The 12,076-nt window shown below is 35.6% G+C and overlaps 1 protein-coding gene across 1 annotated transcript in view; it reads right to left on the bottom strand.

Annotated features, from left to right (window-relative positions):
- Positions 1-423: 423 nt before the first annotated feature.
- Positions 424-12,076, bottom strand: part of LOC135084485 (calpain-B-like) — a 39,830-nt gene continuing 28,177 nt past the window's right edge. The window contains exons 15-19 of the mRNA XM_063979272.1: positions 11,876-12,005; positions 5,646-5,773; positions 4,959-5,080; positions 3,960-4,033; positions 424-1,348 (exon numbers count right to left, since the gene is read on the bottom strand). Of these exons, the coding sequence (XP_063835342.1) occupies positions 1,266-1,348; positions 3,960-4,033; positions 4,959-5,080; positions 5,646-5,773; positions 11,876-12,005 (537 nt within the window). The 3' untranslated portion in view covers positions 424-1,265. The remainder of the gene's footprint in view (positions 1,349-3,959; positions 4,034-4,958; positions 5,081-5,645; positions 5,774-11,875; positions 12,006-12,076) is intronic.

Genomic DNA, 12,076 nt, shown 5'->3' with positions numbered 1-12,076 from the left:
TCCAACATGGCACAAAAACCGGAACCAGCGTTCCGGTATTGACGGTGGCGCCCCACTGTCAATGTCATGCATAGGACAGTTCAGTATTTTGGAACTATATTTTGGAACTATACTGTTATGTTGGCAGGTTTGACTCTTACAGTACCTAGTGCAAGCGAAAACCGACACTAAGGTGACGAACCTTTTCATTCCGCGACTGTACCATAAAGAAATTGCCAAAATGAACTTTCTGTGACATTATTAAATTAAACAAACTTGACCTTCACTGGTTGGGTTTTATTGGCGGTCAAGCTGTAGATCCTGGCTACACAGGAGTTGCAGCGGTGGGAACGAGAGTTGGGAGTAGTCACACATCACTTATTACAACTACCTATGCTGCAGAGAGTAGCTTGAGGGACTGTTTCGGGAATAAATTAAAACATATTTTTATATAAATAAATGAAAACAATTTTATTTCAGATCTCGATTGAAACAATAAATAGCAATAATTGTCATTATAATATTGAATAAAATTACCAAATGCATAGACAATGCAATAGAGTTTGGATACATATTTATATCTTTGAAGGTAATAATTATATAAAAATAACATATACGGAAGCATATAGCGTTGGTAAATCGCACAGAACTAAACAAGGATGTTGGGCGAACCATTTGACCAACAACACTGAACAAATCGAACAACAAAACCATTTCATATGGAATGAGAATTCGGTGGATAAAAAAATACTGATTCTATATCTCTTATATTAAAATATATTGTTTGTACATCTTATAATGGACGAGGCATTTGTTTTCGTTAGAATGAAAAAACCGTGTTTTAGAAATACAATAGCAATTTTAACATGAACTGAAGAACATATTTTTAAGTTGAAGATCAAAGGACAGGTAAAAGATGTCAAGAAGAACAACAATGCATTCGAAGCTCATGTTATAAATGCAAAAATTTATAAAACACTATGTATACCCGTATTTGATACAAATTATAATAATGACATGAAATAAGTTAATTTGTGACTTAGAATGAATAATTTCTTACAAGGTACATATAATTGCATCGGCCTATCTCAATATACGCGATTAATTACTAATTTAAGTCTCATGAGTAAAGTTTTATAATGTTTCTTATATAGTATTTAACAATTAGGTCCAATATGTGTGTAGGTTTAAAATTCATAAGTTTTGAACAACCGCGTAGACCAAGATGGTACTTTAACATCGAATATTAATGAATTAGGCCAGTATAAGGCGTTGTGGACAAATTCTTACGAGTAGACTGTGCGATTCAGCCATTCTTCGAGGGAGAACGTAGCGTATTCGCCTCCCGAGGATCTTCCTTTGAACGTATCTGTAATTTTGAATGTTTATTTAGAAAAAGGTTTAAATTGGCGCGGTGGTGACATTTAGTAAGCGTTGTGCGGTGTCAGTGGTTTATGGCGCTAGTTTATAAATGTGAAATAGTTATTTATTTGATGAATTAAATTATAGTATAAAAAATAGGATAAAAGGCTTTGGTTTGGCTATGAAAGGTTATTTCACGCGAAATCTAAATATAAAATGTCTCAATGCATTTTTTGCGACTCATTATTCATTATTTGACCAAACCAAAGTTTACTTTATGTACTAGCATTATATACCACTTTTGCTGAACATTAAAGGAACAGAAGATGTTGCAGAAAGTATATTAGTGAACCTGGAACAAGCCCAAATGTGTTCATTTATTATTTGCGAACAGTTGCACATATAAGAAACTTTTCAATGTTTTATTTAGTTGAGAAATTTAATTTGTTGAGTCTTATACTGTCGCAAATAATATTAGTCAAGAGGTAAAAGAGGAGATGCCATTTTGTTTAAATTTTAAGTTAAATTTAATAAGGACTGGATCTTGGTGAAATATTATTAACCGAGTTAAGATTAGACCCCATATTTTTTTATTTACTTTTGTGGGATATCTATATTATAAGAACTTCCTTTTGTTTGAAATTGAGTTTTGGCATTGTCCTGCCCAGTGGTACAAAATTATCTCAATTATACCACCTTTGTAATACATAAAATGCAGCGAATATTGATTAGCATAATCAAAAACGACGAACTTGAACAGTAATCCGCCAAGATCCAATAAAATTGTCAATAACATAGGTCAAATTTTTCAATCGTCTGACATTGTGACTGAAGAATAAAAATCAAATCGAATCGAATGAAAACTTTGTCTTAGCTTCTAAAAGCTAAAGTTCTTTTAACCACGAAGACTTAATACTGCTTGTCGTGCTTGACTCCTGCATTAGCAGAAGAAAGAATATAAACCCATAAGAAAAATGTCACATTCTATAAAGAAATTGTCAATATAAAGATGAACTACACTGAAATGTCCCACCGACGACATTGACAGAAGGGCGCCACCGTCTACGTTCAACTACATGGTTTCCACCGTGGCAAAAGTCGGAACTAGCGATCCGCTTTTGACGGTGGCCCACCTGTCAGTGTCAAATAAAGGACAGTTCAGTGTAGTTCTTCTCTACCAAATGCACCGTCTTACTTTATCTATAAAAACGTCAAAGTCTATCAAACTCCATACAAAAACACTCATTAGAGTTACGGTGATGCAACTTCATCTAAATATTCTTCAGTCAAAAGTTATCCTACGATTGAATAATCAGTCCAAACACATAAAAGATATCTAGCGGTTAGAAAAATCTGCAATCTCCCCCTTTCCCCCTAGTGGGTGGTCGTGAGATGTGCGTACTTTGCGCTTGTAACCTGCGCCGGCGCCTCACGCGTTCCACTGCATGTCACGCTCGAGATTCTCCAGCGGTTCGTTGTTCGCTGTTTTGATTATTGCACACAGTAAATTGTAGGATAGTTAAAGATAGTAAGTACCTATCTACCAGAGTAAAAAAATACATTGTAAAGTACCTACTGTTTCGCTGTTTCGAACTGTTACAATGTTATTATTGTACACAGTAAATTGTAGGGTAGTCAAAGATAATACCTACAGTAAGTAAGAAAAATAAAGTACCTACTAGTCTATTTCGTCGTTACATTGGGATTATGCACACTTTAGTAATCAAAATAAGTAAGTACCTACAACATAAAAAAAGAAAAACAAAATGCCTACTTTCAGTGGCGTACAATACCCGGCGATAAATATTGCACATCGACCTTTAGAAAGAGACAATCGGCTAATTTCGGTTTCGTAGAGACTTATCACTGTCGCACTTGAACAATAACTGACAATGACGTTTTGTCAAAGTGTAAACAAACTTTATTTTAAATGTGTGCAATTGATTTTGTGAATAAAATTGCTAAAAACTTTTAATAGTCGTGAAAGAAAAGTGGTTTACAATGTGTTAAAGTATTTGTCGAAGAGAAATACTAAGAGTTCGGACAATATTTTCATTGAATAATGTTTTGTCAATGACGTTTTGTCAATCGTATAGGTAGTGTGCGACAGAGATAACGCTCTACGAGCCGAAATTAACCGATTCTCTTTCCAAAGGTCGATGTGCAATATTTATTGCCGGGTACTGTAGTTTGCCTTAGACAGGCCCTGTATCAAAATTTGTCAGGGGCTCGATCTAAAAAGATCATAGATCAAGGTGCGCTTTTCGTAAAAAAAATGACATAGTCATAGTCATGTATGTTTATTGCATCAAAATCTAATCAAAAAAATCCGGCACTGGGGCCCCGTATCATTGATACGACGGTAGATACGCCCCTGCCTGCTTACTTAAAAAAAACAACTAATTGCAATAAAAAAAAAAAAAAATTAAGTCTACCCTACTTTAAAAGATTGTCTATAGCCTAGCCTAGCGTAGAAAACTTGAATAAATTATATTACTTTTAATAATGGTTTGTGGACTATTTGTTGATTAACGGACTGTAGTAGGTATTGAAAATAAGTCCCTATCATAACTACAGTAAAAGTTAAAATGATTTAACAATATTAGCGCAAAACTTACCGATCATGGTCTTGAGTCGCACGGCGCACATTATGAAGTCGTCGAACTGTATGTACCCGTCTGATGAACCGTATCTGTGCGGACATAAAGTTTAAATTAATAATAATAAAAGTTACGTAAGATTTGACACTGGCTGGTATCATTAAGGTCAATATAAGTTCAGAGGTGGAATTGTGTAAAGCAATCGTAATCATTTGACAGTTCATAACGTACGGTAAAGTCAGTTAAACAAAGCGTTTGACAGAATAATCGTACGCTATGAACTGTCAAACGATAACGATTGCTTTACACAATTCCACCTCAGATCAGACATTTGGTTACTATTTGTGTACCGACTACCGGCTTCCAATGGGCAGTCAAATATTCCATAGATTTTATATGGCATTAAAAGCCGATTGTGTCACTATTTCACTGCAGAAAAATGACTCTTTTATCATATATAGGTTAATGGAGGATTTGGAATACACTCTTCACGTTACTCAGACAATTTGGAGATGGGTCTATATTAATATTTTTCCTATAATCAAGGCAATAACATTTAAAATCTGTTGGGAACTAAATTCCCACCGTCATTAAAAGGCATCAAAGGGTTAACCTGAGACCTAGAATGTTGACATTACCCGGCTGATTCCAGAGCATCACGCAGGTTGTGTTATTAACCAGAAGAATAATAAGAAGAGTTGGAACTACAGCTCCCTTCCTGTATCCCGCTCCCTGGGTAAGCCCATGACTATAAGGCAGCGGTTCCCAAACTTATTTAGTCTACTGCCCAATTTGAGAATACATTATTTTTTAGCGCCCCCCATTTTTGTAGTCAAGAGTCGAGCTCAGTCGGTGTCTAAGAGTCCTCCTAGTAGATGACGCCTCCAAAGCCTCTACACAACGTCCCGATTTTTTTTCTGGGTCTCTTACCGCCCCCCTTTAAGCCTGCAGCGCCCACAAGGGGGCGTTATCGCCCACTTTGGGAAAGACTGCTATAAGGGGATGAAGAATACGTACCTGTGAGCTAGAACGTTGAGTATATGCGCGTTGACAGTATATCCGGCCGAATGGAGTGCGTCACGTAGATGGTGAGCCGGGATCGCGCCGCGGCCTTCTGTGTCGTAGAGCCGGAATACAGCCTGCAACCATGATCATCATCATAGAACACAAAATATGCAGCTGGAACACAGCTCATGACCACGCACCACAAAATAAGGGAAGATATGTTACATTACATGTTATATTTGTATAAAATGAAATGTCTCTTATGAAATCACTGGCTCTTGCTTGCCCGAATTTTAGTCTATCATACAAAGTCACATTATCATACGCCCCTACTGATATTTTTACTGTGCCTGGATGAATCCTTGGAGAAATATCTAAGCATGAGCTACATATTATGTACCTATCCTTATTAAGGACAATCGGAGCTATACAATTTATTAACACACATTTTGACCTATCTTTTGAGATCATTTTTCAATAATAAGTCGATTTAATAAAAAAATGTTTAAAAAATGTAATACAAGGAAAATACACTAAATAATATTTAATTTCATTCAAATGCCGTAGACGTGCTTTTTCAAATATGTACATTTCTTTTTTCAAACTCAAATACAGGGCCCCTGTCCCTGCCCCTGTAACAGGGGTCAACAAGTTCAAATATTTAGAGGTGTTCTAACGTCAACAATGATGTAAACTCACCCGCCAATTGCGCAGATCGATCCACAGAGCCTTGAACTCCTCAAATCCAAGGCCGCCAGAGCCGTCTTTGTCTAACATCGCGATCATGCTACGGCACACATCCTTGGAGAAACCTTGCCCTTTGAGTTCTGAAACAGTTGGTAACGGTTAGAGGGGGTGGTGGAGATGGGGAATGGGAGACGCGACTTGGAAATTAATTTGCGTTTTTTGTTTTAAGACGTATGATGAAAAGAACATAAACATGAATACAACTTTTTTTTAATGCCGAACAAAACAATGACCGCAATCGCACATAATGCTAAGTGAGATGCAGTCTAGGGTGCATTACTTGAGTAGCTGGTTTGGAGGGATTAACTGGGATATTTTTAATTTGTTTAGCATAACATTTTTGAAAATTGATCGAATTCTGTGTTGTAAGGGGACATCATAATTTATTTCTCAGATTTATCAAATTACGTTCGCGATCCTAGTAGTTCGCGGAGGATTGCAAAGCAAGAAATGGTCAGGTGCAATTGAGCACGAGCATTTTATTCATTATTGTACTAAACCTGTTTATGTATGTTGATTCGTTATTTAGACGCCATTTCATACAATGTCAAAAATGGTTTTTATTTTCATAATTTTACAGACGAATTTTTTTTTCAATATGTTAGAAGTTTATGTTAATTTCATTCATGAAATCTTAATTTAGGTACTTAATATACTAATTAAGTTCCGAGTCGCATCTTTAATATACACAATTAAATAACATAGTCATGTAATCGAAAAAAAAATCTATGTCATTTAATTACACTTAAAAATATTTATGGAAATGGAGGTGATTTAATTAAGACTAAAAAGTTTATTTCTTTTAAAATGCCCATTTTTGAGTGCCTTCATAGACGTGCCATATTTACATACATGCGTACAGAGAAGCTGTTATGTTGATATTTCCAATTAAATTGATAATATCAACATACGGTGTTAGTAGCAACGTTACAGCTAATAAAAGTTTTGTAAAACAATGCTTTTATGTACATTTTGTACAATAAATAAACAAAAACATAGATAAAAGCATAATTTTACATAAATACATACAGAAATAAAACAAAAGTATAATCGGAGACCACCTGGAATAAAAATAAAACACGAAAAAAACTTAAAACTAAAAAATAAAGAAAATAATAATCAAAAACAGACATTTTAAATTTTATTCGCCTCCATTTCAATAAAAACAAGTTAAAAATAAAAAGAAGATAGTCGCATGCATCCGACGTTCCGGGAAATTCTGAAAAATACAAAACTGAATACACAATTAGTAAATCAATTAATTATGAAGTTAAAAAAATTGAAAACAAATGAATATTAGATAAAAATAGAATTTTTATCAGATATTTATAAGAAACGGACATGGGAAATGTCTTAGTTCAACCGGACATTAAGTGAGCGAAGAATCGTGGTGAATTTAAAAGACTAGCAAGTAGTTATTTACTTGGTTCACAATTTGACAGTTGCAAAGATGGTCGCAGTCAACCGTTTAAGAGATATATAGCCTGACCAGGAACATAAAAACCCTCGCCATGTTGCGGAAAACTAATGGTACTAATTTCTTTTAATGGCAACAGTAACTGAAAACTTCATTGACATGTCACCTTGCATGTCAGTCCATTGCTGTCAAAGTGTAAACAAACTTTATTTTAAATGTGCGCAATTAATTTTGTGAATTAAATTGCTAAAATCTTTTTATAGTCGTGAAAGAAAAGTGGTTCACAATGTGTTAAAGTATTTGTCGAAGAGAAATACTAAGGGTTCGGACAATATTTTCATTGAATAATGTTTCCGACAAAGGTTGTCAAATTGATTGACATGTTTATCGTATAGTACAGTCCACTATGAAAATTAGCTGTGGTTTGTTTCAACTACCTATTTTAATTTTTTTTGTCACTTTCTAAGTGTTGAATTTTATGGAATTGGGAAAGAAGTACCGAGTTTCAAGCGTTCATGAGCAGACATTGCAGTTGAATATTCAAGTTCTGAATTTGATTATTGATGAATAATAAAATAAATCCTACTAGCTCGATTGATGGTTTCATTTAATTTATTTAAACCAGGTTACCTATAATAAATTTTTTTTGTTAATTTATGAAAATATCAAATTAGCCCGTAATCCTAAATCCTGATACATAAAGTTTTAGCCTATTGATTTAACACAGGTACGACTGTACTCAGTGTTGCACTATCAAATGCAATTGACGCGCCTCTATGCCAGGGTTTTTATGTTCCTGGTCAGGCTATACAAAAAGTTTTTGTGCAACTAGTATGAGCCCTTAGACAGATGGCAAATTTGACTCTTGTAATTTCGAAAAGCCATCGATATGGCGGTTTTATTTTAATATTTTTATTAGGAAATTATACAGCGTGTATGGCGTTGCTTTGCTCCGCGAACGGATTCGATTTTCGGCGCAATAGAAAACCTTGTCTATGTCCGTTGAACGATCGATTGAATGAACGAGCGACTGAACGAATGAACCTATACCTTGGGGCTGCGGTTGAGTGAGGTGCACTTGCTCGCCCTGCTGCTGCGTGACTTGCTGTAGATCCACGCCGATTTCCTTGCAGATGGGTGCGCAGAGAGCGCACAGCAGTTGTTCTAGGCAGCTCTGTTCCGTAGGGGGGGACTGGGGCCCCCCCACGTAGCCCCTGGGGCCCCCACCGTCGTATGCGCCCCCGTGACGCATGGCCAGCTCTAGACGATATTGCTACGTTAGTTTGTAACCTAGCACCAGTACAGCTGGCCTATTACGACTTTTTAATGGCTAAAGTCTGTTCGCCGAGAGTTGATAAAAAAAATTAAATATCAGAGGTTCTAAACTCATTATAAATTGCGGCCCGCTAATTATTTTTGTCGATATAATGAAAAAGTTGGTATCTAGATTATTTGGCCTGACCTTTTTTTTTGGCCTGGATTCTCGGCTCGGTTACAATTTAATTTTGGACTACCATTTATAAGAATGTTCTAAAAATACCAATTATCTACCAAAATCTACTAAACGATTTCGCACTACTAAATCATCGTTCTCTTTGCCTCAAATCTACCAAAAAAGTAGAAGTCTACTAAAAGTGGTCACGCTGTGGCCGCCGCCGGCCGGGGCGCTTGACGACAGCTGCGTGGCTCGTACCATGGTACTCAGTGCGCGTTGTGACAAACGACGCCCGCCATACAGAATGCGATAATTAAGCGACAGTCGCTATTGCAAGACATTTCATAGTATTTATCAATCTCGGCGAACAGACGGTAGGTAGGTATAGCATTTATTTTATGTAATCTTTTAGGACAATGGCAAACATTAAGGTACTGTATAGATCGTTTCATCCACGAAGACGCGCCCCACCATTCTTCCGCTAATGTTTGAGTGTTATCGGTACACGCTAAATCATCCATGAGTGCACATGCACACTACAATAATGACGCTCCGATTGCTCGGATCAAACTCCCCGCACCCCGCGTTTCCCTCGACCAAAAAGTGGTAGGGCGCGTCTTCGTGGATAAAACGAACTATATGTAATGTATAGTCTGATTCGCTTTAATTATAAGTGTAGCTAATGTAATGTTTATTTTAGATATTTTGATCAGAACTTTAGATTAATTAGGCAAGTTGTAATGCATGTAATAACAACATCGTTGAAATAAATTGCATTTATGCAAAACTACAAATCTAACTACGTAAATAGCAAAATTGCAAATTAAAACGCACAGAAATGATATTTATAACATAACTGTTCTTTCAAAATTAATAACATTCATTCAACATGATTTATTTGACTAAAAAATAAGGCTGTAATAAAACTTATTTAAGAGGCTGACTAAAAATATAACGAGACTAAATAAAATTATCAGATTTTAGCAAAATTTAACCATTGAGTCATTGTTTTAAACAGAACGCGTTTTCAGCATATTTGACATCAATAAGCCTGTTTGACAGTATAGTCAAATTTTTAGCTGCAAAATCGTATCATCACAGCTACATAAGGTGGTACAGGCAGCGTCAAATAATTCGTGACACCCAAAGTAACCAATAAATTGGCAACACGTCTTTGTTACATTTGGAATAAGGTAGTGTTGCCGACTTTTTGATACCCAATGTCACGAACTGTGGGCTGAGTGTGAGTTTACATAAAAAATGTATGAAAATTTTGGTTTTTGAACGTTAATTATACAGCGCCTCTAGCGGGAAACGTTCAAAAACTAATATGAAAATATGCTGACTAGCGAGCGCGTTTGATGTAAACTCACATTCAGCCCACTGTACTTTAAGTGTCACCGGACTATTTGACGCTGACTGTACTTCAGTATATGACTATCGCCCGTATCCACAAACCTTACTATGATGTCTCACAGTGCGCGTGGACGCACACACGAACCAATCACATAGCTCTATTCAACGCTGTGCGTTTGATTTGCTGCTTCACTTAAGCAAGCATCGCTTGTGAATACGGGCGTATATGTATAGTTTGATATGCTAGAAATGCGTTATGTTAAGTAATATTTCCTTCTTAGCGCAAAATTATTGCTAATGGTAATAAGGTGAAAGAGATAACGCTCCATACTTTTCATCGGTACAGCATTGACTCCTTTTTAATTTGGTAAGTTAATAATATTAGGAATTATCTAATTACACCAACATATTATATTAATACTTACATATAATATATCTTCACACGGATAGCGAACGTAAAGACAAAAAAGCAGCTTTAACTCGGCACATAAGCATTCCACATCGAAAGCTCAAAAATGGGCATTAAATAAAACTATTAGTCGTATTATTCTTACTTAAATAACTTTCTTATAAGTACTGATAATTGTTTTTTTTAACTTTGCATTACTAAAAACTGCGTTTAATATGTGTAAGAAAATAAAAAAAGCCATCAAAAATAATTAATTTAAATAATAGAAAACACGAAATAATAATTGGTTCTAGATTTTTGTAAGCCATTCTACTTTACTTGCCGTTTTGAGATTCATGTGTCAAAATTAAGATAGTAAGACAATAATTAAGAATAATTTGCTATCAGATTAAAAATACAACTTTTAAACTATATTTTGCTATCAGATTAAAAATACAACTTTTAACTTATTAAAAATATTTTGTGTAAGATTTGAAATAAGTATTCATTGTTATTTGCATATTATCGTGTTATGCGTGGATTAAACACAATATTTGTGAGTGAACAACATCCACACCTGTCTTATTGTGAGGTTTTTAAGTTACTTTAAACCATACACATAGGTAAAATAAAAAAACACCCTATTAAATATTAAGGAATCATAGCTGTGAAAATATTTATAAGCGTTCTGCCTGTACAAAAAATAAAAATGAAAAATAGGAATCGATTGGTAATCAATCAGTATCAAATAAACGAATCCTTACTGCATTATCAGTGTTACAATACAACCAATTAGATCGCTAGTTCCCAACCAGTAACACTGCAACGTGTAACACTGTGACTCTTTGGGAAAAAAATCCCGTCACGCCACATGATTACGCGTTAAGACATCTGTCTACTTATTTTTTCAACGATTTACACATTAAGTAGGTACGTTTAAGATTTTAAACTTTCGCGTTCCATTTCAACTAAAAGAGACGGCTTGACGTGTCGTGAGTACATAATGTAACTCATTCATAAATGTCGTGTAAAGACCTGTGTCTTTTAATTTTAAGTACGTTTAATGTCAAGATAGAGATTTCATGAGAAAGAAACAATATACAAGAAAGTTAAAAATCTAAAATATTATCAGAAAATGCTGTTTATAGTGTGGAAGAATTAAGTAACAGACTTCTAACGAGTAACAGTGTGACTTGATGGGATTTTTTTCCCAACGAGTCAGTGTTACAGGTTACCGTGTGACTGATTGGGAAGCGTCATATACAAAACCTATAACTACTAACATCCGGTGGGGTAGGTAAGTAAACAGACTCCTAACGAGTAACAGTGTGACTTGATGGGATTTTTTCCCAACGAATAACACTGTTACACGTTACAGTGTGACTGATTGGGAAGCGTCATATACAAAACCTATAACTACTAACAACCGGTGCCGCGGTGGGGTAGGTAAGTAAACAGACTCCTAACGAGTAAGTGACTTGATGGGATTTTTTCCCAACGAGTCACAGTGTTACAGTTTGACTGACTGGGAAGCGTCATATACAAAACTTATAACTGCTAACGTTAAGTAAGCAAGTATGACGTACCTTCTCTCATGGCATAATCCAGGATCTCCTTGAGCTCCTGCCAGTCCACCTCGCCGTCAGTGCCGGCCAGGCGGTTGAAGAAGTCTCTAACAGGGTCTGCTGGCTCAGGGTTGGGGGTTACTTCTTTCACCTGAAGTAATGAAAAAAGTAAGTAAATCGTCATTTATTGCCAGCAAAGGTTCACAGACAATTTTGTTCTAG

This window comes from Ostrinia nubilalis, chromosome 26, assembly GCF_963855985.1.
Source record: "Ostrinia nubilalis chromosome 26, ilOstNubi1.1, whole genome shotgun sequence".
In the NCBI taxonomy this organism is placed as follows: domain Eukaryota; kingdom Metazoa; phylum Arthropoda; class Insecta; order Lepidoptera; family Crambidae; genus Ostrinia; species Ostrinia nubilalis.
Note: the sequence above shows the minus strand (reverse complement) of the source record. Positions and strands in the feature narration are given on the sequence as shown.